At 52.1% G+C, this 27,359-nt stretch overlaps 9 protein-coding genes across 9 annotated transcripts; 6 read left to right on the top strand and 3 right to left on the bottom strand.

Annotated features, from left to right (window-relative positions):
- Positions 1 to 350: 350 nt before the first annotated feature.
- Positions 351 to 1,776, top strand: PHACADRAFT_172159 (uncharacterized protein). The gene has a single exon (XM_007394264.1). It carries the CDS (start codon positions 368 to 370, stop codon positions 1,640 to 1,642), a length of 1,275 nt encoding a protein of 424 aa, XP_007394326.1. The 5' UTR covers positions 351 to 367; the 3' UTR covers positions 1,643 to 1,776.
- A 2,352-nt stretch (positions 1,777 to 4,128) lies between these two features.
- On the top strand, positions 4,129 to 5,405 carry PHACADRAFT_207706 (uncharacterized protein). The gene is made up of 2 exons (XM_007394263.1): positions 4,129 to 4,925; positions 4,994 to 5,405. Exons 1-2 carry the CDS (start codon positions 4,145 to 4,147, stop codon positions 5,377 to 5,379), a joined length of 1,167 nt encoding a protein of 388 aa, XP_007394325.1. The 5' UTR covers positions 4,129 to 4,144; the 3' UTR covers positions 5,380 to 5,405.
- Positions 5,406 to 6,528: 1,123 nt separating this feature from the next.
- Positions 6,529 to 11,668, bottom strand: PHACADRAFT_207705 (uncharacterized protein). The gene is made up of 18 exons (XM_007394262.1): positions 10,950 to 11,668; positions 10,308 to 10,901; positions 10,192 to 10,256; positions 10,049 to 10,135; positions 9,807 to 9,986; positions 9,704 to 9,752; positions 9,586 to 9,655; positions 9,400 to 9,533; positions 8,946 to 9,292; positions 8,776 to 8,896; positions 8,554 to 8,721; positions 8,295 to 8,503; positions 7,943 to 8,241; positions 7,784 to 7,889; positions 7,614 to 7,728; positions 7,258 to 7,559; positions 7,007 to 7,202; positions 6,529 to 6,948 (listed from the first exon to the last, which is right to left on the bottom strand). Exons 1-18 carry the CDS (start codon positions 11,571 to 11,573, stop codon positions 6,883 to 6,885), a joined length of 3,732 nt encoding a protein of 1,243 aa, XP_007394324.1. The 5' UTR covers positions 11,574 to 11,668; the 3' UTR covers positions 6,529 to 6,882.
- A 211-nt stretch (positions 11,669 to 11,879) lies between these two features.
- Positions 11,880 to 14,187, bottom strand: PHACADRAFT_141167 (uncharacterized protein). The gene is made up of 9 exons (XM_007394261.1): positions 13,916 to 14,187; positions 13,528 to 13,852; positions 13,214 to 13,478; positions 13,053 to 13,161; positions 12,798 to 13,001; positions 12,657 to 12,747; positions 12,489 to 12,614; positions 12,294 to 12,434; positions 11,880 to 12,237 (listed from the first exon to the last, which is right to left on the bottom strand). Exons 1-9 carry the CDS (start codon positions 14,109 to 14,111, stop codon positions 12,153 to 12,155), a joined length of 1,542 nt encoding a protein of 513 aa, XP_007394323.1. The 5' UTR covers positions 14,112 to 14,187; the 3' UTR covers positions 11,880 to 12,152.
- A 770-nt stretch (positions 14,188 to 14,957) lies between these two features.
- PHACADRAFT_253620 (uncharacterized protein) lies at positions 14,958 to 16,634 on the top strand. Its single transcript, XM_007394260.1, has 9 exons — positions 14,958 to 15,167; positions 15,221 to 15,316; positions 15,364 to 15,388; positions 15,445 to 15,489; positions 15,541 to 15,615; positions 15,676 to 15,755; positions 15,804 to 16,309; positions 16,365 to 16,533; positions 16,589 to 16,634. The coding sequence occupies exons 1-8, from the start codon at positions 14,997 to 14,999 to the stop codon at positions 16,489 to 16,491; spliced, it is 1,125 nt and encodes a 374-aa protein (XP_007394322.1). The 5' UTR covers positions 14,958 to 14,996; the 3' UTR covers positions 16,492 to 16,533; positions 16,589 to 16,634.
- Positions 16,635 to 16,819: 185 nt separating this feature from the next.
- On the top strand, positions 16,820 to 19,196 carry PHACADRAFT_92497 (uncharacterized protein; the record flags this gene model as incomplete). The annotated part of the gene is made up of 12 exons (XM_007394259.1): positions 16,820 to 17,110; positions 17,165 to 17,284; positions 17,340 to 17,510; positions 17,594 to 17,659; positions 17,711 to 17,809; positions 17,866 to 18,077; positions 18,128 to 18,236; positions 18,297 to 18,461; positions 18,510 to 18,716; positions 18,773 to 18,895; positions 18,947 to 19,032; positions 19,091 to 19,196. The coding sequence occupies 12 exons, from the start codon at positions 16,820 to 16,822 to the stop codon at positions 19,194 to 19,196; spliced, it is 1,755 nt and encodes a 584-aa protein (XP_007394321.1).
- Positions 19,197 to 19,838: 642 nt separating this feature from the next.
- Positions 19,839 to 22,082, top strand: PHACADRAFT_253615 (uncharacterized protein; the record flags this gene model as incomplete). The annotated part of the gene is made up of 12 exons (XM_007394258.1): positions 19,839 to 20,035; positions 20,091 to 20,415; positions 20,472 to 20,736; positions 20,791 to 20,899; positions 20,952 to 20,965; positions 21,022 to 21,211; positions 21,261 to 21,342; positions 21,396 to 21,521; positions 21,584 to 21,594; positions 21,646 to 21,775; positions 21,834 to 21,948; positions 22,018 to 22,082. Coding segments are annotated over 11 exons (1,528 nt in total), but the record flags the coding sequence as incomplete, so codon positions are not given.
- Positions 22,083 to 22,635: 553 nt separating this feature from the next.
- On the bottom strand, positions 22,636 to 24,857 carry PHACADRAFT_207702 (uncharacterized protein). Its single transcript, XM_007394257.1, has 8 exons — positions 24,618 to 24,857; positions 24,230 to 24,554; positions 23,909 to 24,173; positions 23,748 to 23,856; positions 23,362 to 23,443; positions 23,185 to 23,310; positions 22,989 to 23,129; positions 22,636 to 22,932 (listed from the first exon to the last, which is right to left on the bottom strand). Exons 1-8 carry the CDS (start codon positions 24,811 to 24,813, stop codon positions 22,848 to 22,850), a joined length of 1,329 nt encoding a protein of 442 aa, XP_007394319.1. The 5' UTR covers positions 24,814 to 24,857; the 3' UTR covers positions 22,636 to 22,847.
- Positions 24,858 to 26,843: 1,986 nt separating this feature from the next.
- On the top strand, positions 26,844 to 27,288 carry PHACADRAFT_253612 (uncharacterized protein). Its single transcript, XM_007394256.1, has one exon. The coding sequence runs from the start codon at positions 26,855 to 26,857 to the stop codon at positions 27,074 to 27,076; it is 222 nt and encodes a 73-aa protein (XP_007394318.1). The 5' UTR covers positions 26,844 to 26,854; the 3' UTR covers positions 27,077 to 27,288.
- The last annotated feature ends 71 nt before the right edge of the window (positions 27,289 to 27,359 follow it).

The following is a 27,359-nucleotide window of genomic DNA, read 5'->3' as shown; positions in this document are numbered from 1 at the left end:
GAATGGATGTCCATTGAAAGGGCTGCAACTCGGAAGCCAGATTTGGGATAGCGACCTATAGATGATGAGAGACCGTTCAAGTTTGGAAGTTGCGTACAAGTACTATGTAGCTTCAGATACACTACTTCAGACGTAACGATGCACAATGTATATAGAGGTAGAGATTTAACTTAGCCTGGTATGCGCGCGTGTTGAACGGTTCTTCCGAACTCTAAACGTTGAACGTTAACGTTAAACTCTAAACTCCAACCCTGCCGCCACGGCGTACAGCAATCGAAAAGTCACCGCAGCCAGAGCTCGTCAATAATAGGTGGGGGACCCGTTTCCGGAAGACTGTGCAGGCTCTGACTCCTTGCAGGCCCGAAAAATGAACAAGGTCTATGATGCTAGCCGCGCCGACGAAGCCCCAATCAACGCCCTTCCCGACGACGTGCTGAAACTCATCTTTGAAGAAGCTTACGAGCACAGACTCAACCAGAGCTGCCAATGCGGTTATGCCACCGTTCCCACTCACGTCTCGTGTCGCTGGCGGCGGCTTGCTACTTCTCTCCCGTACCTTTGGAGATACATTCATGTCACCCCTTCCATGGACATGCTCAAGCTCTATCTGGATAGAACAGAGCTCCTTCCCCTGTTCATCCGTTGCTCGGGCACCGAAACAGATGAAGACGAACAGCCTCCAGAACCAGAGGGGGTAACGACTAGGCACATGCCGTGCCTAGAGTCTCTTCTCGCCGATTACGCGGATCGCATTCAGCTCTTAGATATCAGCAGCTGCTACGGCCACGTTCTTGCCCAGCTGCTCTACACGATGCAGCAGCGCTCCCTGCCGGTACTGTCCTATTTGAGCATCAGCAATCAGAACCTTGACCCTGAGGACGACATGGAGGCCGATCTTCGTTTCCAGCTCTGTTATCCGAATCTCAAGGACCTTCATCTCTTAGCGCTGCCAGTGGAATATTCCTCTTCTTCCTTCGACAGCTTGCGAAGCCTATGCATTACCCATTGCAACATCAGCATCCTAGATCTGCATGCGCTGTCAAACGCTGCTCCGCAACTCTCAAGCCTGACTCTCAGCTCTGTCGGGTCTGTCATTGGGATAAACAACATTATACCCTTTCCCAGTCTGCAGTCGCTCACTTTTATCGACGAATATTTCACCGTCGAGAAACTCGGAATCCTGGACCAGATGGATGCACCGATACTTAGACGACTATGCGTCGACACATTCCTGGATTCCAGGACCAATCAACCCCAGCCGCCTCGTGCATTCCCGAGCATCCGCGAACTCTGCTTCCGAAACACATATATGTACGCATACTCGCCGACATATGACGGCAATCTCTTCTTATATGCGCCTAATGCGGTGCACTTCGAGCTTCGCAATGATCGAACAAAAGGCTCGCCCGTCTTGCGGTGCCTCGCGGAGAACCCTGCCTTCCTTCCCTTGCTACACACTGTGTTAGTCACCGGCCCCCGCAAGCTTGACTGTTACACGGTGCTTCAAGACCTTGTAGCGCGGCAGGCGCAGCGGGAAGGTCCCTTGAAGGAGCTGAGGCTGGAGCGCGAGGTAATTGATGAAATCGGGGCGGAATTGGAGGAGGTCGGGAACGGAATAATACAGATCGTGCTCGCTGATTAGTGGAGACAGAACAGACAGAATACGCCGCACCACGGTCTGTCCAACCCAAGCGCCACGTTTTCATGCTTATTGTACTGGTTCGCATTTCATCGTTGTTGGAAGGTCGACTGCGACGATAGTGACATTGAGGAAGCCATACATACTGTGGTAACTTGAGGACGTTCGCGAATACCGACTAACATGCAAGAGCGGTTGACTGGCCTTCCCTTCGCAGCCTCGACAGTCTCAATCTTGACTCTTTCGTCATCGGCTCAGACACTGCTCTGTGCATTGCTCTATGTATAATTATGATCCTGATCCGTCGTATTAGCACGACAGGTCATACGGATTGGTGATCGTTGAAAGCAGTGGGGTACAACGCGAGCACTTACCGACACCGCGAGCCACATCCGGAGCGCAACCGCCGAAGGAGCGCGCTGTGTCATCCGTGACTCACAGCCTAACCTTCCGGCATCCCAGACGCATATCAGCTGCCCCGCTCTCGCTGGAACCCCGTGCCATGCGCAGAAGCGCGAAGCACGCTTTCCTCAGCGACGCATTCTGGAAACTGCCTCATGACGTTGCGCACAATGTGGGTAGACTTTCCACGGATAAATTTGCTTGTCGTCGGCTGCAGCCATGCGTGTGTCTTGTGCAGAATAGCAAGAAGATGGCCGGAAGGCCGGGGAAGTGGGAGCACATCGACCATGTAGGTGTGGGGGAATATTGTCGCCCAGGGGAATCCTCTTGCGTATATACCCTACAGCACGATGGTCTATCCTACCTACACAGCCGAGAATACGAGTGTACGCACCATTTGTGAGCTACCTGGCCAACCCCGTTTAATGTTGTCATATTTACGCACATCTCCCAAGGCACCTAGAAGTGGTCCATATGTTGGCAACGTCGAACTACACTACAAAAGGAAGGATTCTGGCTTCGTGCAGGATAGGACTTCGGAAACGCGAAAGAGGAGGGATCTTGAGCGGGAGCCGTCTTGAGCTGTTAAGGGTTTGCAGTATCGAGCCTCCGATTACCAGGCAATCAAGACCAGAAAACGCACGGCAACAATGCCAACATCTCTGCAGCGGTTCAAGACCCTTGTTCAAATGCCTCAGCATCGTAGCGGGATGGAGGAGAGTTTGCGAAGTTTTGCGTTCGTTGATGGCGGCAGGCGCATTGGCGCATCAGCGGATCTGCGCCACCAGTGGGCGCCGGAGCGCTCGTAATATGCGGAATCTAGGGTTGACTGGAACGAGCAATTCCGTTTGATCCTCAAATTTTCAGACATGTATGACCATGTCCCAACACTTCTTTATTCGAATGTGGCGAATATTTGAAAAGGTCTGCAAGGCTGTTCCGGTCGGTTGATCTCCACGTGTAGGCTGCGATTCCGACGCGCTCGAAGCTTGGCCCTTTGACTCTAACCGTCTCCTCAGTCATGGCACGCCTCCTCCCGCACACCTGCAACTATTTGAACGGGATCGTGTTAGACGAGGGCCTCCCCGACCCGATGCGCGACCTGTGCGAAGAACTGCGGACAAACATGCATGCGACTACACTCGAGAAGCCCACAGACCCGTCCAAGTCATACATTACGGACGGTAGTATCGATCCATCCTGCCCCTTTTAATACTACGAAGCTCGTGTTAAAGCTCTTGTGCAAGGCGATTCGAGGTAGGCTAAAGCTTAATGTCTTCCGTCCAATGCTATGACGTATCCTCTTGAATCTCTTCACGAGTCTAGTATGTGCATTATGTTGGGGTGCGTATCTTATCTACACTTCTTGGGGCTTTCTCGCTGCTGAAACCGACTTTCGACTGTAACATAATGGCAGAGAACTACCCGTCGGATGGCGGGAACCTAGCCACAAAGTTGAACTGTCAGCCCAACCATTTGCCATAGGGAGTTTGTAGTGGGCCCACTTTCATCTTCGGGCCCCAAAGCGGCTGGGCTTGACTTCCGTACGGGTAAGCTTGTGCATATGACGAATTCTTTGTATCACTTGATGTTGTGCGCTCCAAAGTCAGCGAGACGCTTGGATGCGGAGTTTCTCGCGCTGACGGACATGTGTTCTACACCAGAAACGGTTTCCGGATTCAGGGTAAGATTCGTCAAAATTTGAAGGTCTGGAATCTGAGGCTCACCAGACTTTACTTACCACAGGCGGCTCACAGGACATCGACAACCTCAAAGATGGAAGACTGCGCCCCCTTCTTTGCCTGAGCGACTGGGAAAACGACCGAGTCAAGCTCACATCTTATTCTGTAGTCGTCAACTTTGGCCAGCGGAAATTTGCATTCGATGTAGATCATTTTACTGAGCGCCGCTTCAAAGCGCGGCGGACACGATTCGAACACGCTGCTAAACGGCTTCCCAATGAATTGGTTCTCATGATTGCTGCCTTCGCCGCGGAAGCTGTTCGAGAGTGAGCAGTCCTTAGCCCGGTATGGGACGGCCGGCTCAGGCTCTGAATTGATATACCCTTTCGCCAGTGATATCAAGTGTTCAAGCCGGCTTGCCATGGTCTCTCGTGTATGGGCGAAAATATGCCGTCCTAATCTGTTCAATATTGTCCTTGTAAGAACTACGACTCAGCTACGCCGCTTACAGGTCATTTTTAAAGCTGCGGATCCGGTGCACTCTCCACCAATCGTGGTCATAGGTGCCGAGAGAGCTCCACTGCACTCTGTCCAGGTTCCGAGTCTTGCGCTAGCCCTCTCATCACTAGGTCGAAACTTACAACAGGTCGAAAGTCTTGAGTGGGCCAAACCTCGATCTCTGGCAGATCGTGTTCAAGAAGCCCCGCCACGTTTCGAGACCGCAGTCTCAGCGCTCCTGCGTCCACTCCGACGTCTAGATAGTTTGCAGATAAGTCACGTCGAATTCAAGTCGCTCAGACAACTTCTTTGTATCATTCGCGCACATCCTCAGATTGCCCATATTGATCTCACGTGTATCTCCGTCCTGCAAGGCTTCGAACGCTCTTACTGGCCACCATCGGTCGTTCTGAACGAGCTGAATATTTTCACGATGGTGGACTGTCGCATCCCGGTTCGTACGTTACCTACGTTCTTATCGCTCGCGTTCCGAGGCAGGCTGGATTCTTCAACAACGTCGCGAGGCCTCAGAACGTTCGGTGACGCTATATTTGACCCTGACCCTGACGACTTGAATGCCCTCGGGGAGATCGCCCGGGTTATTATAGAACTGCATGCCCTGATGAGCGATGCCAACGATCGAGGACAGTGTACTATCTGGCTGGATAAACCCTCGCCCGAAAACAAAGGGTGCCTGTTAAAAGGTGAGATTTCTCGGTTCTCTGCGCTTGTGACATGGTGGCTCACAGACATGCTCTCTGTGCCTGTGCAGTCAAACTTTCGGACTACACCATCGAGATATTCATGGACAGAGATGGAGAGGCTACGATATCAAACTTCTACGACCTCGACCGCGTTGTCGTCTCATTCAAACGGGGCTACAGCAAATCTGCGGAGGAACTTGCACAAACGCTAGCCTTTTTAGACCATTCTCTCTGTGCATTATCTTCCCCCGCCGATTCCCCCCACACATTCGACTGCCATGTATCCCTGGAGACAAAGCTCTACCAGGCCATCAATGCAACATTCCCAGACGTCAAGCCGTTTCTCTCCGCAGAAGAGAGGATAGAGTTGATGGATTTGGACTCTGGCACGGCCGACTCTAATTCGAATGCGGGCTTCGACTCCGAAGGGGTAGACTTCAACTTTGAGCACTGAGACGGCCAGTAAGTCACATACTCCTAGCCTTCCCGTTGTCTACCACGCTCACCTTCCTAATCAGCCGCGCCCTTCATCTGACGTCCCAAAGTAGCACTACCGCTACTACCCTTTCGCACTCGACTTTATCTCCACATACCCGCTAACGCGATCAGATTCCCGCCGTCAATGCATGGCAGCTCGTGGCGTTGTGCTTCGGCAGTAACTGGCCAACCCCCACCTGCTATCTCACCCCCTTCATCTTACCTTCGTCTTCTCTTCGGCCGTGTGGAGTTCGTACCCCTTTCGTGCTGCCTCTTACATGACTCTCGTGATGACGGCTTCGATTTGTTTTCTCATAACTGGACTTGCAGTTGCGCCGTGTCAAATTTCATACGTAGACAGCGGAACACCACAAGGACTACCATTGCGTAAACTCCATCATCTCGTTATATCACACTTCTCTTTGACCAATGGTTTTAGTTTATTATCGTGATTATTTATTTAACTACCTACACCTCACTGCAATAGCGGAGAAGTTTTACGATACTCCATGCGTCTGAATCTAGAACACGGATATATTATGAATACAGTCCATCATCACGCGTGTGGCGTAACATGCACTAGGGCTTTGAAGAGAGATTTCTTAGGTAAGAAAATAATTACACATCAGCTGAGGAAGATTCATCGTGTCTGCACAGGGTAGTCGTGCCCAAAACTCAATCTATATACTTCCCGACGACATGCATAAGCTCGTGTCCTCAAGTAGGGTCACGAGCATAAGCCCCAACAGATTCTTTATTGTGGTTACAGCAATAGATTAAATTCCGAGCCTGCGAAGACCCACCCACATCACCCCGTCCATAGGCCTCAAGCTCTGCCTGGAGCCTTGGATAGGGTCAAGCTCCTTCCCTTATTCAGCGTCTGCTCAAGCACACTGGATGCACTGGTGCACGAAGAGTCTCCAAACGAAGTGACGACTGAGCACATATCGTGCCTGGAATTTCTCTTCACCTACTACGAGATCGGCCCCACTAGCACCCGACCAACTGCCTACTTTTCCGATGACACTGCACAGCCGGAGGAACGGCTGGCCTACCCTACGATGCTTCACGGCAAACGCAGCCTTCTCCCCTGTCTGGACAGCTTGACCCCTGAGGCAGCCGATGTGGGAACAGAGACGGCGAGAGGGAAGACACAGATTATTGTACTCGCGCAGTTCGGGTGGTGGCTCCAGATACGAAGTACGTGGTCCTGACATCGCATATTCTACAGTACACGAGAGCAGTGCGTCGTATAAGTCTCGATTAGTGAAGCGGTATATCAGAGGGCTTCACACAGTGCAGAAGTTACTGAAGAATAAAACATTCCTGAACGTGCAAATGTTGGCAACGCAGCTATGGACAGCAATTACACAGAAGATGATGACAGCACAGTGACACACCGGTGGAGATGAAGTAAATATGGGACTAATAAGATGACCAGAGAACATTGCCAGCTGAGAGGCACAAATTCAGCGATATCTCAATCGTCGGAGCCCGCTCGCGCTCTCGGCTTTGTGGGCCTCCTAATCTGTTGCTTTATTTTCGCCTATAGTCGGGAACATCAGCGTCGACGGACAACGACAATACGAGTGATGGCGACGTACCTTGGCACGGGTGCGAGCACCTCGTCCGAGCCTTTCCTCCTTTGCTTCCTCCTCCACATCAGGTTCGGATGGCTGAACTGAGCTCCGCGGAGGTTCCTCCTCATCCTCATCTTCGTCCTCGTCCTCCTCTTCAGACTCAGAATCTTCCTCTTCCTCACTTTCCGCTTTCCGCTTCCTGGCTTTTGTACGCGGTTTCCTATGCACCGCATCAATAAGCTAGACAATCCAGGAAGGGGAAGCATGTCACGTACTTGGCATGCCCATTTGCCTTCGGCTCGGCTGCTTTCCGCTTGACGGGTGCCTTACGCTGCGCCTTCGGCTTCTCCTTTGCAGCAGTCGCATGTCGATTCTCACGCTGCGCCAACCATCCGAGGAGATTCTCGGGTAGATACGTCGTCTGCACGATCTCGCGGCATGCCTCTGGACTGGGCAGCTTCGCAAAGATCCCTCCAGGGAGAGATATCTTGCCAGGGAAAGTGTCGAGTGGCCAATTGTGTTGCTTTGCGCGCACTCGTAGAAGCCGTTGGGCAAGCTCGCTGAGCGCGTACAAATGCTGCGACACATGTTAAGACAGTACACAAGTGAGTGGAACGTGCTAGATACGCACTTCGCTAAAGGTGTGTCCTTCGGAATCACGGACCATTTTTAGCCGCGAAGTGAGGTGATAGAGGAGCGACAGATTTTCTGAAGTGCAGATCATATCGAGGTATAGTTCGATGTATCTAAGACCTTGCTCAGCAGGGCATTCCAATGGAATTGGGGGGAGTATGTACGTACTTTGCGATATCCTGAACTGCCTCTTCGTTAAGGGCGTAATCTGGGTGGTGCGCCAACGAATGCAAAAGCCGGACGAACATCATCTCAAAATATTGCAACCGCAGCTCTGCACAACACTTATTAGTGGACTCTACCCACTCGACAAAAAAGCTCACTTACGCTTTGGCATCATTCTCACTGCATGCTGAACATATGCCTGGCACATGTCTACGACATCTTTCTCTGGGTCATGCACACTCAAGAATGGCACGACGTTGTAGGTCGGCGGCAGGCGCATTGCTGTGAGGAGACCAACAAGCTTGTTGACGAACGTGATGCGCACCTGGTAGCACGCGTCCTGAACTACCAAGGCGAGTACCACGAAGTTTGGCGCAATAGACTCCGCAAAGTCCTTGACGGTGGCCATACGCAGCAGGCTGATTGCGGCCTGCAGGCGCACCCGAGACTTCGCTCGCGGGCTAGTGCACCAGTCAACATACGTTCCCTGAACCCAGAAGCAAGTAAAACTTACTCGTCATCTAGTCCAAGCCTGACAGATCCCTGATTTTCGAGGATGGTGAGGAACATCTTCAGAGCGGGTTTCGCGAGCTCCTTCGCTTCCTGACTCTCGGCACGTGCAAGCAGGCGGTTACGAAACACTTTGAGCGCAGCGACCCGTGCGCGTAGCTCCGGCCAGACGTACGCGTCTTCAACCCACTCTTCATCTGTGTACATCACATCCTGCGTCTATGTCAACATGTCAACAGGACCTGCGTAAGCGGGAAACATACCTGATCGGCAGACATGGGGACCATGATAACATGCTTCAGAAGGTACGACGTGATCACTTCGCTGCGCTCTTCGAATGCATCAGGCACGCGAGTTGCAAGCTGCGCCAGTACTACCACGTGTGCGGCGAGTAACTCAGGGTCCGCTTCCGACAGTCCCTCGGCAATTTGCTGCGAAGTGTATTAGCACCTAGGGAGTGACTGAAAGACTAAAACGAAGCGTACATCGAGGATGGCAGAACATATTTCATCCTTGCCGGGCACGCATGTTAGTATTCGCGCCGCAAACTTGGCATGCTGGTGATTCGCGTCCATGACGAAATGCTGTAGCCGCTCGAGCGTCCGCCTGAATGACGTACGTGAGTTTGGTCCAAATAGCGTTGATGGGGACTTACTTATCGCTTGGCGCTGCCTTCGCGTCCCATTTCGATACTGCGGATAGTGCATGGAGCGCCGTCTCGATAAGTACCGGCTTGCGCTCGTCCGCGCTCGCCTTGACGAGCTCGCCGACGTGGTGCTTGAATAACGCGGGCTGATGCTTGGCAACGAAGACCAGCCACGTCCGTGCACTTTGAGCGGTGTCAGTGAGGGTCCCATCGGTATCTGTCCCGCGTGCGATACGCTGAAGAAGAACCGGTACCGAGGATTGATTTACGAGGTGTAAGCTCGCACGCCGGAGTAAAGTCGTCATTGTCTGCACCAAACTGGAAGAGGACTGGTCGAGGCGTTTGGTGAACTCAGCCTATGTGAGCAGAACGAAGGGCAAGTGGTGGTTAGCAATTACGGTCATCGGAAGCTGCAGGCCTGCCGGGTGAGGGCCGAGCTCAGCTAAGCGGTCAATATGCTGACCTGGGATTTCACAAGTGTTTTGATGTCTGTCTGCACATCCATACAGGTTTTGGACAGCTTGTAAAGTCGACCTTCGTTCAGCGTTGCAAACGCTTGCAAGTCTTCGATCGCTTTCTGTGGATCAGGGAGCATAGCTAACATGCGGGTCAGGATTCATATGAAGAATAATAACGTTGAGAGGCATACCCGCGACGCGTTTGATGTCCTGGTCGAGTTGAGCAATGATCTTGTCTTCGCCCTCATCGATGATGCCACCCTATTCCCTAATGAGTAAGCTTTCTTCCTTGAAAACACGAGTTCTTACGTTATTAGCTATACAAGACTCAATGTAATGCTCATATGCTGTGGGTCGCCTATAGGAACGGTGTCAGATCGCAGGGGTGCGCAGCGTCAAAACTTAGACTTACGGCATTTTCAGTCCGGACAAACTAAGTAGCGTATTGACCGCTATTGGATCCAGATATTTCATTGTTGTCAGCAGCCTATCCGTCCAAGCAACTTCGTCGATTTCAGATGTCTTGCCTGTTGAAGAGGACGCAGCAGGAAGAGGAAGGATATAATCAGCGATGACTTGTTCTGCTAGCGCCCTAACGACGCAAAAACACAAATCAGGACTGAACAGGGGACGCTGGAGTTGAAGTTAACGTACTTAATTTCGAGAGACGTCTTTGCCATGTGCAAGATGGACTGGGGTATCCACGAGAAATGCTCGATAGCGGCTGCGTCGTTATTCTCACTGCATCAGGAATAGTCAACGGCTCAGCACAGGAAATGAGCGGCACATATACTCACATCTCAGGGTATGCTAAAGTATACAGTCTTGCGATAGCCTTCATGGCTTCCACCTGGACAGACGGCTTTGGTTCGTGCTCAGTCGAGTGTCAGTAACGAAAGGACGAGTAACTTACTTTACGATCAATGCCTCGAGATGCAACCGACTTAAGTTGTTCCGTTGATACATGATGTAGGGCGGTTTCGTAGTCCAGCTGGAAGTACAACCGGCAAACCGCTGACCGTATTTTGTCGTCTGGGTCGAGGAGCTTGCCTTGCAGTGCGTCTCCAACTTGTTGCCTTGGTTCCGGCAGAGTCATGGTCACGAGCACACCCTTGGCAGTCTCCACAAATGCCTGACGGATAACGACAGCTTGGTCGTTCTTGCGCGCAAGCCACGCGCTCCAGGTGGACGGGTACTTCCGAACGAGGTCGCCACCGCCCTTGTCCGCAAACATCTCGCCAAGTGTCTGAGTCGCCATAACGCGAATCTGATTCTCTTGCACGCGGAGTTCTTCTTCTAGCTGAGGAACGACGTTGTGCAACAGCGCTTGGCATGCGCTGTTCAATCGCTTAATGAGATTGTGCGCGGTCTGCATCTCTTCATAATCTTCATCACGTGAATGCTCGACAATAATGTCGGTGAAGTACTGGCAGACGTGCCGCTGCAGCTTGTCTGCGGTGTCGGTGCAGACTTTCACAGCGAGGCGGTAGGCGGGTTGCTCCATGCGCTACTGCCTTTCAGGACACGCGACACTGCAGATGCGGGAATTACTTACCGCACTCTTGTCCATGAACTGCGCCATAATAACTTCCAGCACCTCTGCAGGCAAACTCTGACACTCGTCGATGAGGGCGACGAGGATATCAGACATGAAAAGCTCAATCTTCTTCGCCAAGTTCATGCGGACGGTTCCAAAGAAGCTACGAAAGATCTCGGTCATGAGATCCTCGGCATTAGGCAGGTCACAGACGAGCACGACACTCTTGACAGTCGAGAGCGACTCGAGAAGGTGATAGTACTCGTTGTAGTACGGCGAGTCGGGGCCTTTAAGACCCGTCGAGAGCTGCCTGAAGAAGAAAGAAAAGATGTCGCGAAGTTCGTCACGGGTATAGGGTGCGTCGGGCGCGTAGAGTCTGAGCAGATCGGCGAGGCAGCAAGCGGCATAGGCCTTTACGCCGCGGTCCTTGTGCAGGAGTATCGAGGTATTCACGAGCTCCTTACGCACACCTGAGAAAGAACCAGTGTCGACGGTCTCTTGGTCCATCGCCGCAAGCTCTGTGTGGAGGGCCTTGAGTTTCTTCTGTAGGGCATCGGTCGTGGAGTTCTTGGTGGTAAGCTTGTCGTGAAACTTGAGTTTCTTGGGTGACGGCTGCCCGGCTGTCCTCGTCTGGGCAACCATTTCTCTGGAAATATATCGGCTCAGACAAGCTAGGTATTAGAGACTTGAGAGGGTAAGCTTGGGCCGCAGTGGCCCAGGAGGTGGTGGTAGACGCGAAACTAACGCGACGCCCACGAACACGCCCTCCGGCCTGGCACGTGATGCGTCACACCACTCGGGGTCAGAGTTGAAACGTTGACCCCGAGAACCGCTGAGCGCCGGCGCGCGACGCACTTCAATCCCTTACAACTTCGAGAGACGGCACATGCAAACGCTTCACGTCTAATGTCGACTTGTGCAAGCTGACAAGTCACAAAATTATGAACGATAAATCCATGGAAGATGCTTAGAGCTCTATCGCACTTTGGCTATTTGCAAACTTTCGGCTTCATATAAGTTAGAGAAAGAAAGGTCAACTACAAGCTTCTGAGAAGCGGAAATATGCTAAAGGAGGAAGGATTTCGCCGCATATTCTCAAGCTCGGACCTACCGACTGCGTGTCTCGGCTGACTTTGGTGTAGAACATAGGTGAAATCAAGTGCGTCGTTAGTGTGCAGCGGTACGCGGAGGCGTCATAGAAAAGAGCGCGCCTTTTGCCTTTTAATTCTGTTCGTCCACAGACAGGATTAACTCTTCCGCCTTCGCAGATCTCGGCTTAGCAGTACACTTAAACGGTTTTGGATGACTAGAAAGCAAGAAACGTCAGAACAAAGTTCTGATAGGGGCAGTACGATAGTATACCTGATTGTTCCGCTCGTGTACTCAACCTCGGGCTCGATGATTTTGCCGTTCTCAACGGCTTTGGTGATAACGAACGTCGCGAGTACCATAGCGCATGCAGTAAAAACCGAGGCGTCCGCAAGATGAAGTCCTGGGCATATCCTGGATAGTGGTGTCGCAATCAGCACATGTGAATGCGTGGATATGGCCACGTACCTTCTGCCGAAACCAAAGCAGTAGTTTTTGGAGTCTGGGGCGGGCATGTGACCATCCTCGGGAAGAAAACGCGCAGGGTCGAACACGAAAGGGTTAGCGTAGAGCTTGGGGTCGTGTAGGATTTTCCTGGCAAGGCTGTTAGATTTCTTCCAAACAGGAGACTCACACGGGACGAACCATATGTTGGCGATGACAATAGAGCCCTTTGGTATTAGATATCCGTCGTACATATCGTCTTCGAGCAAGCGGTGCGGTACACCTACGCGTGTTAAGTGATTCCGCGCTGCCAAAACGGAGATGCATGCCTACCGAGCGGAGCTACAGGATTCCAACGGTAGACTTCTTTTACCAGCGCTTCGACATAGGGCAGATTTGGCCGGTCCTCGAAGTTGGGGAGACGGTCGCTACCAACGACTAAATCAATCTCCGCCTGTGCACGTTCCGCGACCTGAGGATACAAGGTCATGGCGAGGAAGAATGAGTAAATTGCCGACACTGTGGTATCAGCGCCAGCTGAGACTTTCAAGTGAGCAATCAGGGTGCGGCGGTGCCTCGTGAACGCACCGGCATAGAGAGAAGTAGCGGCCCACTTGATGTTGAACTCTTTATCCCCGACTAATGTCTCGCTCTGTAGGAGCTCGGAGGTGAAATTGGGGATGTTTGTATTCTCTTCCTGTATGCCTAGCTCGTCAGTGTCGTAAAGTAACAGCTTAACTCACACCAACCATTCTCGTTTTCACAAACTCGTGCGGCTCGTCCGACACCCGCTCAACCATCCGTCTCCACTCCCGGGCCTTCTTCTGAAATCCTGCGCCAGGCATCCAGGCAGGCACGTAGCGCAACAGAGGAAAGACATCAACAAGAAACGCTCCAGGAGACGTCACCAGAGAGAACTGTTCAGTTGCCGTATCAACAAGCTCGACCAGGGGGTCATGCCCTTCCTGAACTTCGTATCCATGCGAGATTTTGAGGATAACGCAGCCGACCGTCCTGCCGCATGGATCAGCTCAGAAACGAATGGTGGAAGCAGTGTACCTACTTCCGAATATGGTCAGAGATGCGCTCCGGGTCGTTGAGTATTCTCTTCAGGAAGCGTCTCGTCTCATATTCTTCCTGCGGCAAAAGAGCTTTGACCTGGGTCGGCCCGCCGATCACTTTCGCGATGAAGCGCCTGTAATCGCGGAATCGCTGCCCGTAGGGTGATAGCACGAGGCTGTATTTCCAGCCGACGATCTCTCCTCCCATCATGAGCACGGGTCGGTCAGAGTAGATGTTGCTGCGCTTGTCAAGAAGCGCGACGGCGTGTTCGGCAGAGTTGAGGACAATCATGGGCTGGCCCAAGAGGTTTAGATATATTATATTCCCTGCGTAGCCATACGGCGGTCAAGAGGGCGTGTCGCGTAAGATTGACTGCAGTGGTCGCTCACCGTATCGCTCTGCCCATTCCGCAAATTTGAACCACTCATGCGACGTGGGCATTTCTGTAACATTGCCTATGACAGGCAGACCCTTTGGACCAGGGGGATATGGGGCGCGCTGTCTACTGCGAGCGATAAAGGCTCGCAAGAGAAAGCCCCCGATTAGCGCAAGGAAGATATCGAGAGCTGTTAATGCGCTGGGCATGATAGCGATACAAGCAGGTGCAAAACAAGGATACGCCACTTCAATGACGGCGGGGGATCGCGTGAGAGGGTGCTCACTCCGTCCACCACGAACGCAACTATATATTCATATACCCAATGGCGGTCCACGCGACCGCGAGACGTGAGCGTCGCTGGAAACACAGAGCCGGTCCCCGTATTGCGCTGTCTCTCAGGCTGCTTGTCTCACTTGTGAAACAACTCGGCGCCGCAACGTGCTAAGTATGATCGCTCCAATTAGAAGCACAGCTAACGCGGGATAATCATGAAAGACTTGCCTGGACCCACGACCTACTTACAACCTCCGCGGATCCCTAACCCAGGGAAGCAACGTCGACCTTAAGCTTCATGGCAGGCACCTCAGGCTTCAGCTTCAGTTGCGGCACGCAACTCAGTCGGGCGCAACAACTGGCATGCCGTAGCATTTCTCAGCCTGAGCAGCGGGTAACATGGGGTTTCCTAAAACCTCATCAAGAAGTACGTGAGATGCCTTGTGGACCACAAGGTAGCGCGTGTACGTTACCGATTCTGCTTACGTTGCGCTCTATCACGTGCAGATTATCGAATTCGGATGGAACATTCGCACGCCTTGCGAGTCTCGATGCGTAGGCCTTGGCTGTCTTTGTCTCTCTTCATAACCTCCTCATCCCTACTGGCTTTTGCTAGTACTTGATTACAGAATTGCCCATTCACGTCCCTATAAATTTTTAATCTGAAAACTTAAAAGTGAATAAGCGTGCATGGACGTGAAACCCAGAGCCGGACCGACGGCATTAATTCTTCCCACTTCCGTCCGTCCACGAGCCTAGGACGAGCCTCCTGGCATTCTGCCACCATCTCAGTCGCAGTCACGCACAAACCGCCGACTATGTCCTTTTCAGACGCCGCTGGGTCCTTACATTCTAGTATCGCGTCAGCCAGCGAGAGACTGACACTGGTGGAATCGCACTTCAGGTTCGGGAAGAGGATGAAGGTGGTCGTGTCGAGGAATCTGGGTCCGGACGTTATGCCTCTTCTGCAGGAAAGAAAAGAGCTCGAGGTACGGTCTGTTCACGCGCTTTACTATCGCAAGGCACACGGCTACTCCAACAGCTTGTGGTATGGCCCGAAGATAGACCCTGCGAGCGCAAATGGCTCCTTGAGAACATCCCGGGAGCCATTGGTGTCGTCGTGATGCTGTCCGAGAAGGTGTTTTCACAGTGACTCCCTTACATCGCATATTCATTCTGCTTTAGATGGACCAAGAAGCTTACGACACAGGTGTGGATGATGGTCTGATCGTGAACTAGAGCTTACATGACCCTCAATACATGCAGCGGGACCAAGTCTCCGGGTGATTTCGACTATGTCTGTGGGATACGGTCTGTGCGTCTTCTGGTCTAGCAATTACTACTGCTCATGCACTTTTTTAGAGCACATAGATCTTCAGCTTGCAGCCCAGCGTAATATCAAGATTGGATATACTCCAGACGTTCTGACCGACGCTGGTATGTTCGACGACATTCATTCATTCGTGCACGAGTGTTTGAACTGACTTTGTTTCACAGTCGCAGATATATCGGTTATGCTAGCTCTCATGGCTGGTCGCAATGTCAGAGAGACTACGGAGCTGGTTGGGCGCGGCGATGTAGGTCTCTGTACTGTCCCAAGAGATCAGAACTGACTGTCATCACAGTGGCCGAAAACTGCCTGGGCCCCCTTTGGCTTTTGTGGCCCTCAGTTGAGCGCAAATTGGATACATAACACCCGTACTGCGGGCTTCATCGGCTTCGGTCGCATCTCTCAGGCCACACTAACGCGGTTGATCCCTTTCGGTTTCACCAACTGCGTCTACATGTCGAACCCTTCGTCCAAGCCGAATCCCGAGGCGGACGCCGAAACCGCCCGGAGATACAACCTGCGGTCGGTCAGGCGCGTCGGCTTGGACGAGCTCGCGGCGGAGAGCGATGTCGTTTTCGTGCTTGCCCCAGGTGGCGCCAGCACATATCACATCGTGAACGAGGATTTCCTGCGAAAGATGAAGGAGACGGCTGTGCTGGTGAACACCGCTCGCGGGACGCTCGTCGATTCGGACGCCCTCGCAAAGGCGCTCAGGGAGAAGTGGATTTGGGGTGCTGGTATAGACGTCGTAGAAGGCGAGCCCAGCGTAGGACTCGACCACCCACTCGTCAAGGAACCTCGGTGCGAGACAGTGTCGTCGCACATCCGGATGGCGAACTGACAGGATGTGCTGCAGATGCGTAGTGCTCCCGCATATCGGAAGCGCTACGATAGAAACGCGTCTGGGTATGGCGACTACCGCTGCGAAGAACCTCCTCGGAGCGCTCTTCGATGAGCCCATGCCTGCGGAGCTGAAGAGATGACTTTATTCGTGATGGCGTTGCATCGCAAACGCTAAGCTATTTGTAGGTTCAATTAACTGACGGCGGCGCTGAAGAAGACGGCTAACTGTGGTTTAAGTACATAGTCGTGTCACTCCGTCAGCATTCATGTCATGCAATGTACCGCGAAGATCTGCACTGTCCAATGATATGCAGACCTGTATGAATGTTCAGCCGCGCGCTTCATGGCCAGGTACATACTACAATTACGGCCCCCGTGAACCTTCCTGGGGCGCCCTGCATTGTACAAATGTAAGACGGTGCGTCATTTATGGGGGACTTCTCTGTGAGCCTCTAGGATCCCTACAGGATGACGTTTCTGGATCGTGTCCTGAGTCTTGGCAGTCTTTTTGTTCTGCTGACATGTGGAAGAAGCAGCCCGCACGCCCCTCCGCAGCTGCTTGGAATAGACTGGGAACAATGGGCTGCGCTCAATTGCTCTGTCGACGGGCATCTCCATCTGTCAAGACCCTTCGAACTACCATGTTTCTCGTTATTCGAAGGTCAGGCCGTCTCCCCAGACTCTGCAGCATGCACAGCTGTCCAAGCGAACTATACCGACCCTGTGTTTCGCTCCGAACATTTCGGCGCGTACATGCAAGTAAGTTCTTGTGCATCATTCACTGATGCGGGCGTCCATTCATATCTTCTCTAGTCGCAGTGGGAGACGTGCCAAGTCACAGGCGCGAGCTGCCTTTTGGACGACTCGGACCCCACGAACCCTGCAGCTTATCAAAGTAAAGACTGTCAGACAGGGAATATCGCCCCAGTCTACGTAAGTGACATTCGATTCGAGAGCGGTGCAGGCCACGGGTATTGATGCTGTGTAGATTGACGTCCAGTCTGTTGAGCATGTCCAAGCGGCGTATACCTTTTCGCTCAAAACCGGCATTAAGCTGTCAGTTAAGAATAAAGGCCACGATTACAAGGGCCGCTCCAGTGGCTGGAATACTCTCGGTCTATGGGTAGGACAGTCCCATTCATTCAGTGCTCTAGCTGACGTCTGATTAGGTTTCGCATTTCAATGCAGACTTTGTAAGTGTTGTGATGGACGTCCTCGAGACAACGAAGCTCATGATCCCAGATGACCTTCAATGAAACATTCACGTCAGAGAACTGCAACACTAGCTATCGGGCTATCACTATCGGAGTACGTCCGCGTGTAAACCTACAAGCCCCGGTACTTACTGTCAGTGTGCAGACTGGAGTGGAAATGCAACAGCTCTACGCCTTTGCCGACCAGCATAACGTCACCGCCATCGGAGGATACCACAAAACGATTGGGACCGGCTATTTCCTGGTGCGCTTGCCGCATGGTGTATTATCTACTGAAATTCGCTGAGTCCTGTACTACAGGGCGGAGGCCATAGCATCCTGTCCCCGGTGTACGGCCTGGGCGTCGACCGCGTGGTCGAAATCAAGGTTGTGACTCCCGACGGTCGCTTCCGAACCGTAAACGAATGCGAGGATAGCGACTTGTTCTGGGCTCTGCGTGGAGGTGGCGGGAGCGCATTTGGTGTGGTCACTGAGCTCACGATGCGGGTGGAGCCCCAGCTGACTTTGCAAGCGTGAGCTCGCCACTCTTTTTGTTTACTGCTAGGAGGCTGACTAGTCGCAGGGCTATCATTAAATTCCCTGCCAATTCGTCAAATCTTGTGTCTTGGTACGAGCTCATGGTCAACAGCTCCCTTAGGTGGGGTCAGGAGGGCTGGGGAGGGCATATTGCTGTACGTGCAATGCTTATACAAAGACTGATGGCGTGTGTTCACTGCCCGTTTTACGTACAGGGCGGCAGCTTGATCCATGTTAACCCGCTCCTCAACCAATCCGCTGCTCAAGCATCGATGCAAGTTGCTATCGATTTCGCAGTTGCACAGGGCGGCTCCGGATTAATCGACGATCTGCCATCGTGGAACGCATTCTTCCTCAAGTACGTGACGTCCGCGGAAGTGGTAAGCTTCTCGGATATTAATAATCGTCTTGCCTCTGACACTTTGTAGCCCGTTGGCTCGGAAATCATGTTGGGGACTCGCCTGCTGAATACCTCGCTCTTTGCGACAGACAGTGGGAGAATGGCGTTGTCGGCAGCTATTACAAACGTTCTGCCTTTCGCGAGCCCTTACGTCGTAGTCGGCACTCCATTTTTGTTCCCGTATGTCGAAGGCACAACCAGCGTAACGCCTGCCTGGCGTACCGCTCTGTGGCATGTAGGTACTCTCCTCCGGGGCCCGCTTTAACAATGTATCTGATCAGTGATTTGCAGCTCGGTCTTAGCGGGCGATTTTACTTCAATAGCACCGCGCAGGACCGTCAGTCGGAGTACACGCAAATTGACCAGCATACTCAAGTCTTCCGCGACCTGACGCCAGGAAGCGGCGCTTACTTTGTACGTCGTCGGCCGAGACACATGCGGCGCGTGTTAACTCACTGCTTCTAGAACGAGGGCGACGTCTACGAGCCCGACCATGAACAGTCGTACTGGGGGTCTAACTATGAAAAGTTGCTAGAAATTAAGAAGAAGTAGTAAGTGAAACCCGGGCAACGAGACACTGCCAACGACACTCATATGCGTCCAAACTAGCGATCCCTATCATATCATGAATTGTTGGCAATGCGGTATGTACTCTGCTTGCTCGACAAGGCCCGTGCTCAATGCTTTTTGTAGTCGGGTGGAGTGGAGCGAGTGATCCGTTATATGCATGTTACTTGCAGATTTAGTCACACGTTCGTGAAGCCGAAGTGTATACGGGCCGAAGTGACTAGTATCACATGTGCATTTCGAACCTGCTGCTTTAAAATGGGGAAATGCTGCCGTGCTTGATCTGGTCAGCGGTATACCGCCTCAATAGCTCTGCAGGACAAATCGGACATCTGAAGCATCGCAATCCGGGAAAAGATTCATCTTGGCATCCAGCTGTGCGGTGTTCGAGGTCTGCATTTTATGAATACAAGGAGCAGACAAATTAAGTACGAACCCTTTACCCATTCATCGCCCGTGCGCTTTTTAAAAATCGACCCTATAGAGTCTGGATGCATTGTCCGAGCTAGAAAATGTACCGATGGGCGCAATGTACAGTTTCGTCGTCTGAGACCGCAGAGGTGGCGCTGAGCCCTTTTCACTATAGCCATGGGCTTTTTCCATTATAACCATAAAATCTTTCCGGAACCTTGGAAGGGTGCTTTTTCAATCATAACTTGTTCCCACCCTGTCAGATTTTGACTGTGCGCATGGAAGGCTCACAGATTATAAAACCATGCAGACAGAGCCCGTATCAGTCGGTCAACGCCAATCTCGAGTTCAACCCGCTACACACCTGAGCCATGTTCGGTATGCTGACTTACACAGACGCTGCGGTGGCTATCCTAGCGATTCTATTGGCTCTCTTCCTGAAAGCCTCAGTCACTCGTTACAAGCAGCGCGCACGTTATCCACCGGGCCCGAAGGGTTTACCTATCATCGGAAATGTGCTCGAGATGCCCAAGACACACGAGTGGCTCACTTTCGCCAGCTGGAGTGAGCAGTATGGTACGTACCACCAAAATCTTGCCTAGGTACGCTCCGCTGACAATTTTATTGCCAGGCGATATCATCTACCTCAGTTTGCTTGGTCAGCCAATGGTCATCCTCAACTCGGCGAAAGACGCCGTTGCTCTGCTTGACAAGCGCAGCAATATCTACTCCGACCGGCCTGTTCTCATTATGGGTGGAGAGCTTGTCGGCTGGAGCAGTACACTTGCGTTGAGTCCGTATGGCGAACGGTTTCGCGAGCACAGAAGATTTATTGCAAGGTTTATTGGGGGTAAGGCCCAAATGGAACGCCATCTCAGGCTGATTGAGTGCGAGACGAAGAACTTCTTAAAGAGGATGCTGAAACGTCCGGAAGGAGTGGCTGGGAATATTAGGAGGTAAGCTCTTACTTTCTCATGTGAAACTGGGGCCTTAGAGATGCCACTAATACCAGGACAGCCGGTGCGATTATCCTAAAACTCTCCTACGGGTACGAGATCCGTGAAGACCAAGATCCTCTAGTAGACCTGGTCAATCGTGTGATGGAGCAATTCACTGAAGCGACCACTCCCGGCGCTTTCCTAGTCGACGTCTTTCCGCTCCTGCGGCATGTCCCTGCTTGGATACCAGGCGCGTCATTCAAAGTCAAGGCACAGCAATGGAAGTATACGCTGCAGCAAGTGATAGATGTGCCGCATGCATTTGTGAAGGAGCAGATGGTCAGTTAATGTGTTCTCGCTTTTCGCTGGGCGTGTATGCTCAAGAACATGCAGACCAATCATGCCGAAATTCCCAGCTATACGTCTGAGCTCCTGAGAGACGAGAGGTTAGAAAGCAGCCAGGAACGCGACATCAAATTGTCGGCGTCGTCGCTTTACACGGGTACATTTTTTTCCTCATGCTTTGCTCTTGATTGACTAAATATTGTACGCAGGTGGCGCGGACACGGTATGTTTCTTTCCGGTTCATCAGAGTCTTTCCAGACCTCATAACCTACGTTACAGACAGTTTCAGCGATTCATACCTTCTTCCTCACTATGATACTCTTCCCACACGTACAGAGGCGAGCTCAGGCAGAAATCGACTCGGTGATCGGAACGGATCGACTGCCCTCATTCGAAGATCGACCGAACTTGCCGTATGTAGAGGGTGTGTTTAAGGAGGTCCTACGATGGCACCCTATTGGTCCATTAGGCGAGTGCATAGATGTTATTAGCCTATTGCAGCTCATTCGCATACATAGGGCTACCGCATAGACTGACACAGGACGACGTATATGAAGGGTATGTATTGCCGAAAGGCACTATTGTCATCCCAAACATCTGGTACGCCCTGCTTTGATTTTTCAGCATATTCTGCGATCTCATTGGGTGCACAGGAAATTTCTTCACGATCCGGAGGTGTATCCGAACCCTTCGGAATTTGATCCGACGCGGTATCTCCCAGAGGATGGCAAAGCGCCGTCGCTGGATCCCCGGAACTACTGCTTCGGGTTTGGTCGACGGTATGCTCTCCTCTGTTCTGTGCAAGTTCGTTTCTGACGGGGTCGTGTCGCGCATATACTAGAATTTGCCCAGGTAGAGGGTTCCGCTGTCGTGAAAGATGCCACCAGACTAACGTGATCTCAGGACTGCATCTTGCTGACGCCTCAGTCTGGCTCACATGTGCCACGGTGCTCGCGGCTTTCGATATCAAGAAGCTCGTTCATGACGGCAAGATTGTTGAGGTTGTGCCTGAGTACACGAGTGGTACAGTCAGGTGCGCTTGTCCATTTAAGGCCACTGGTCTGCGGTGTGACTTACTGCGTCCATGCAAGTCATCCGAAGCCATTTAAGTGCGACATTAAGCCTCGCTCTGCCAAGGCAAGAGCCTTGATTCTCGCTAACGACGAGTGACCATAAGAATAGAGTGCCAACGATTGCCGATTCAAGGTGAGTCTCGCATTGGGATCTTTTCAGGTACCCAATAATCCAGTGGCTAAACAAGAGCCTGGTGTATAGCATTCGCCTGCCCATCTTATTGCCCTCGCAAGCTACTGTACTCAATATATCTTCCTTGGTGAAACGCACTGCATAACAAATCTTGGCGTGTTTTCCATATAGATTCATGTGTAATGGAGTATAATGGTCGTCCTCGAAGCCTCTGCGCGCCTGCTTGAAGCCGATCGCGACCAGTTATATAGTCATCGACAGTATATGGCCAACAAATTCCAAAACAGTCTCACAGGCTTTTATCGTGTCTCAGCCTGATGCGAGCTTCCTACATGCAGCAGTCATGTCTTTGGCTGTTCTTATGTTGATTATAGTGAGTGAGTGGTGACACGGCGGCCTTATCTCGCGCACCCGTCCGAGCCTTCTCGACGCCTTTGCCATCTCCACCACCACCATCTATGCTTCCGAGCATAGGGCAAACTCAAGCCCAAACTGCAGCGCACATGGGTCGTTGCAGAGCCGCCTTGTGAAGCCCCGTCCGTGTATGTCACGTTTACTTGAACCGGTGAGTTCTCGCTGTCGGCGGCCCGGGCCCGTGCGTGTATTTCCCCTTTCCGCAAGTCCCGAACTAGTCTCCCTAAGGCAGCCCTGTCTAATCAGTCGATGATAATGTCGATCGACTAGTCCCGAACTACGCAAGTCTGGGTTCCTACTGTAAGAATAAATACTGACGACCTGAAATGAGGAGCGATCGATTCTATTTGCCGGCTCTCGTACTTTACACTCATCTAGGCGCGAAGCCCACATATACGCACAGATCTCACGTAGACTGCATGCATATTAGCGGCCTGAGGCAGAACGCAGAGGCGCCATGTAACAGAGAAGGATGCTTTCCACTTTTAAGGCTCTTCATCCATAAACTGAACCAACGCCTCCGCCTTTGCAGATCTCGGTTTGATAGTGCACTTAAACGGCTTCGGGTGACTGGAAAGCAATCGGCCTCAGCGCGAAGCCTGGGCAGGAACAACACAGTGACGTACCTGATCGTTCCGCTCGTGTACTCAACTTCGGGCTCGACGACCGTGCCGTTCTCGACTGTTTTGGTAATGCCAAACGTCGCAAGAACCATGACACACGAGATGAAGACTGAAGCGTCTGCAAGATGCAAGCCTGGGCATATCCTGGAGGAATATATCATATTCAGCGTCCATCATTCGTGTAGACAAGTCTGCACACCTTCTGCCGAAACCGAAGCAGTAACCTCTAGGGTCTGTGGCCGGAGTGTGACCATCCTCAGGAAGGAAACGCGTAGGGTCGAACACGAAAGGATTAGCGTAGAGCTTGGGGTCATGTAGGATTTTCCTGGCGAGGCTATTAGCGTTACTCAAGTAAGGAGATACACGCGAGACAAACCATATGTTGGCGATGACAATAGAGCCCTTGGGTATGAGATACCCTTCATATATGTCATCCTCAGTCAATCGATGTGGTACACCTGCAAGTCCTGCATGAGCCCGTGCCGTCAAGTTGGAAGATTCGACTCGCCAAGTGGAGCAACAGGATTCCACCGGTAGACTTCTTTTACCAGCGCTTCGACATAAGGCAGGCTGGGCCGGTCCTCAAAGGTGGGAAGACGGTCGCAACCAACGACCGAGTCAATCTCTGCTTGTGCGCGTTTAGCGACGTGAGGATACAAAGTCATGGCAAGGAAGAATGAGTAAACTGCCGACACCGTGGTATCAGCTCCACCTAACGCTTTTGGCTTAGCGACCAGAACGCATCGACATCATGGAACATACCAGAGTAGAGAGATGCAGCAGACCACTTGATGTTGAACTCCTTGTCTCCTTCCAGTGTCTCGTTCTGCAAGAGTTCTGAAGTGTAGTTGGGAATATTTGCGTCCTCATCCTGTGTACGTATATCGTCAGTCATGTAAAGCGACAGAGCGATCCACACGAACCATTCTCTTCTTCACAAACTCGTGCGGCGAGTCTGCCATCTGTTTTATGGTCCTCTTCCATTCCTGTGCCTTCTTCTGAAATCCAGCGCCGGGGACCCAAGCGGGCACATAGCGCAACAGAGGAAAGACATCTACAAGGAAAGCTCCAGGAGACGTCGCCATAGAGAACTGTTCAGTTGCTGTGTCGACGAGCTCGATTAGGTGGTCGTGGCCCTCTCGAACTTCGTATCCATGTGACAGTTTGAGGATGATGCAGCCAGCCATCCTGCCACAGAGTTTAGCCGAGCGTAGCTCGAAACACAGAGGAAACGAAGGCCTCACTTTCGGATATGTTCAGCAACGCCTTCCGGGTTGTTGAGGATTCTCTTCAGGAAGCGTCTCGTCTCATATTCTTCCAACGGCAGATGGGTCTGCATCTGGGTCGGCCCACCGATCAGCTTCGCGATGAAGCGCCTATACTCGCGGAATCGTCGCCCGTAAGGTGTCAGCACGAGGGTGTATTTCCAACCGACGATTTCTCCTCCCATCATGAGGGCAGGTCGGTCGGAGTAGATGTTACTGCGTTTGTCAAGGAGCTCGATCGCGTGCTTGGCAGAGTTTAGGACGACCATGGGCTGGCCCAAGAGGTTTAGATGTATTATATTCCCTGCGTAGACGTACAGCGGTCAAGAAGGTGTGACGAACTAGATGAGATGTATCCGTCACTTACCGTATTTATCGGCCCATTCCGCAAACTTGAGCCATTCATGTGATGTGGGCATTTCTGTAACATTGCCTACGACAGGCAGACCTTTCGGACCAGGGGGGTACGGGGCGCGTTGTCTGCTGCGAGCAATGAGTGCCCGAACGAGCAAGATCCCAATTAACGCGAGCGAGGTATTGAGGATTGCCAATGTGCTGTGCATAATAACGATAAGCAAGTGAAAGATGTAGTTATGTCACTTCAGTGATGGCGAGAGGTCGCGTGGGTGGTCAGGAGAATGCGAGCAACAAAAATACTCACCTCGCTCGTCACAAGCGTAATATACATTCGCACAACCAGTGGTGTCCCACGCTACACCGCGGACCTCGAAGCACGGACGCACTGCGCCACTGAGAGCAGGACGCTTGAAGACAGTAGCCAGACGCTACCGCGCCTGTATAACGCCTAGGGGTCAGTCTTCAGGCTGCATTGCCTGCGTTCGTCTCAGAGCCAATTAGAAGGACAGTACAGCTAACGCCAAAGGAGAGCCTGCCCGGACCTACGGCCCCCGAGATTACGGCACACAGCTCATTCGGATGCGACGATTGGCGTAGCATATAGTGTTTCGCACTCTGAGCGGCGAGTAATGTGGAGTGCTTGACCTCCTAGATCTCGTGTTAAGCAATTGACGATAAGCTTACAATATTAATGCAAAATACCCAGGGAGAGACACTCGTCTTGTGCATGGTTGCAGACGCAGCAGAGGTGTCGCTTACGTGGCGCTGTATCATGTGCAGACCTTCCTAGTTTGCACGAAGCATTCGCACGCCTTGTGATTTCCGTTTACATAATGGTAAACCCGCTTTCATCTATTCTCCTCTCCCATTTCTGCTAGAGTCCGAAGTCTGGTAATGACTGCTCATACTCGTTTACTTCTTGCTATAAATCTCTTATTTTGAAAATTTACGACTGAACAAGCGTGCTGCATGGTTGCGGAACCCCAGAGCTGGACAGACCATGATGGCAATCCTTCCCGCTTCATCTCAGCCACACACAAGCTACTGGCTATGTTTCGTCCGGATATCGCTGGAACGTTATAGTTTCGATGTTACGCCGGCTAGCAAGTGACTCGTAGAAGCGCACTCAGGTCCAGGAAGGGGAAGAAGGTGGTCGTGGCGAGAATCCTGTGTCCAGATGTTATGCCCCTGTCGTAGGAGAGAAAAGAGCCTAGAGTATGGTTTGTTCGCTCGATTTGATATCGCGATTGTCTCTTGGATATTTCTACAGCTTGTGGTGTGATCAGAGGACCAGGTGTCGTTCTAGTACTGACTGACAAGATGCGTTTACAGTAGCTTCGTCATAATGCATCCTGGCTTTGCTTTAAATGGACTCAGACCAGGAAGTAGAGCTGAACCCCGCCAAATTTACGGTCCCGCGCCGGATGACGTAAGCATCTGCGGGCATTCCAAAGGTGGAAGCGAGACTGCGTCTATCTGCGAACTAGAATCTGCATGGCTCAATATATGCAGCGGGACCAAGCCTCCAATGGGCCGTCTCGACTGCGTCTGTTGGGTACGGTATGTAGTTCTTAACTATAGAGCCTGCTCCTGCTCATTCAAAGTTCAAGCGCCTTCTCAAGCATACAGCCCTCAGCCTACAGCTTAGCGCAAAATAAGGATTGGGTACACCCCAGACGTCCTGATCGATACTGGTACGTTTAATTACGTCGGGTGATACAAATGTTTGAGCTGACTCTGACAGCTACCACAGTACTAGCCAAAAATGCCTGGGCTCTCTTTGGCTTTGCGGCCCTCAGTTGAGCGCAAATTAGATATACTACACTTGTACGGCGAGTTCCACTGGTTTCTGTCGCAATTTGCCAAGCGACGCTAACGAAGCCGGTCCCTTTCGGTCTCATCGACTGCGTTTACATATCGAACCCTTCGTCTAAACTTCGGAGTGGACGCCGGGACCGCCCGGAAATACAATCCGCAGTCGGTAAGGAAATTGCGGCGGAGGGCGACGTCGCGTTTGTGCTTGCGAACGACAGCTCCTAGCGAAAGATGGTGTGCTGGTGAATGCCGCTCGCGGGACGCTCGTCGACTCAGACGCCTCTTGAAGGCGCTCAGGGAGAGGGGCCCGGTAGAAACGCCGTAGAGAGCGAGCCTGACATGGGACTCGACCACCCACTCGTCAAGGAACCTCGGTGCGAGATAGTGATACCGCATATCTGGCATGCAAACTGACAGTACGTGCCGCTGCAGATGCGCGGTGCACTGGTGCTCCCGCATAAGTATCGGAATCGCTACGATAGAAACGCGTCTGGGCATGGCAACTACCGCTGCAAAGAACCCCCCGCGGAGCACTCCTCGACGAGCCCACGCCCGCAGAGCCGAAAAGATGACTTTATCCGTGATGACATTGCATCGCAAACGCAAATCTATTTGCAGCTCCAATCGAAAGACTGCATCGTAGACGGCGAATAACTGTGGTTTAAGTACGTGGTCGTATCACCCTGCATGCATTCCCATCAGTAATCAGGCCATGCAATGCATCACGCGGCCCACCAAACGCGTTCGCATGTGCGAATTTGCATGCTCTCCAATGATGCCCGAACCTGATTAAGTTAGATTGTCCAGATTGGCCGCGCGCCTCCCGTCAGATACATGCTTCTAAAGGCGGGCCTCGATGAGCTTCTTGGGACGCCCTGCGTCCTACAATTATACTGCAGGACGGCGGCCGAAGACCAGGCCTTGTTATCTTATCTTT

The sequence above is a fragment of the Phanerochaete carnosa genome (assembly GCF_000300595.1).
Source record: "Phanerochaete carnosa HHB-10118-sp unplaced genomic scaffold PHACAscaffold_4, whole genome shotgun sequence".
Classification (NCBI taxonomy): domain Eukaryota; kingdom Fungi; phylum Basidiomycota; class Agaricomycetes; order Polyporales; family Phanerochaetaceae; genus Phanerochaete; species Phanerochaete carnosa.
This window is presented reverse-complemented; position numbering and strand designations above follow the sequence as displayed.

Excerpts from the sequence above, each read along its gene's own strand:
- PHACADRAFT_172159 (XM_007394264.1), top strand. The coding sequence starts at position 368 with ATGAACAAGGTCTATGATGCTAGCCGCGCCGACGAAGCCCCAATCAAC.
- PHACADRAFT_207706 (XM_007394263.1), top strand. The coding sequence starts at position 4,145 with ATGGTCTCTCGTGTATGGGCGAAAATATGCCGTCCTAATCTGTTCAAT. Across the intron at positions 4,926-4,993 it reads CAAAGGGTGCCTGTTAAAAG|TCAAACTTTCGGACTACACC; the intron begins GTGAGATTTCTC and ends GTGCCTGTGCAG.
- PHACADRAFT_207705 (XM_007394262.1), bottom strand. The coding sequence starts at position 11,573 with ATGGTTGCCCAGACGAGGACAGCCGGGCAGCCGTCACCCAAGAAACTC. Across the intron at positions 10,136-10,191 it reads ACTTTAGCATACCCTGAGAT|TGAGAATAACGACGCAGCCG; the intron begins GTGAGTATATGT and ends TTCCTGATGCAG. Across the intron at positions 8,722-8,775 it reads TATGTTCTGCCATCCTCGAT|CAAATTGCCGAGGGACTGTC; the intron begins GTACGCTTCGTT and ends TACACTTCGCAG.
- PHACADRAFT_141167 (XM_007394261.1), bottom strand. The coding sequence starts at position 14,111 with ATGCCCAGCGCATTAACAGCTCTCGATATCTTCCTTGCGCTAATCGGG. Across the intron at positions 13,162-13,213 it reads AGTTTGTGAAAACGAGAATG|GAAGAGAATACAAACATCCC; the intron begins GTTGGTGTGAGT and ends CTAGGCATACAG. Across the intron at positions 12,435-12,488 it reads TGCTTTGGTTTCGGCAGAAG|GATATGCCCAGGACTTCATC; the intron begins GTACGTGGCCAT and ends ACCACTATCCAG.
- PHACADRAFT_253620 (XM_007394260.1), top strand. The coding sequence starts at position 14,997 with ATGTCCTTTTCAGACGCCGCTGGGTCCTTACATTCTAGTATCGCGTCA. Across the intron at positions 15,616-15,675 it reads AGACGTTCTGACCGACGCTG|TCGCAGATATATCGGTTATG; the intron begins GTATGTTCGACG and ends TTTGTTTCACAG. Across the intron at positions 16,310-16,364 it reads CCACTCGTCAAGGAACCTCG|ATGCGTAGTGCTCCCGCATA; the intron begins GTGCGAGACAGT and ends GATGTGCTGCAG.
- PHACADRAFT_207702 (XM_007394257.1), bottom strand. The coding sequence starts at position 24,813 with ATGCACAGCACATTGGCAATCCTCAATACCTCGCTCGCGTTAATTGGG. Across the intron at positions 24,174-24,229 it reads GTTGCTGAACATATCCGAAA|GATGGCTGGCTGCATCATCC; the intron begins GTGAGGCCTTCG and ends ACTCTGTGGCAG. Across the intron at positions 23,130-23,184 it reads TGCTTCGGTTTCGGCAGAAG|GATATGCCCAGGCTTGCATC; the intron begins GTGTGCAGACTT and ends ATATTCCTCCAG.
- PHACADRAFT_253612 (XM_007394256.1), top strand. The coding sequence starts at position 26,855 with ATGCGCGGTGCACTGGTGCTCCCGCATAAGTATCGGAATCGCTACGAT.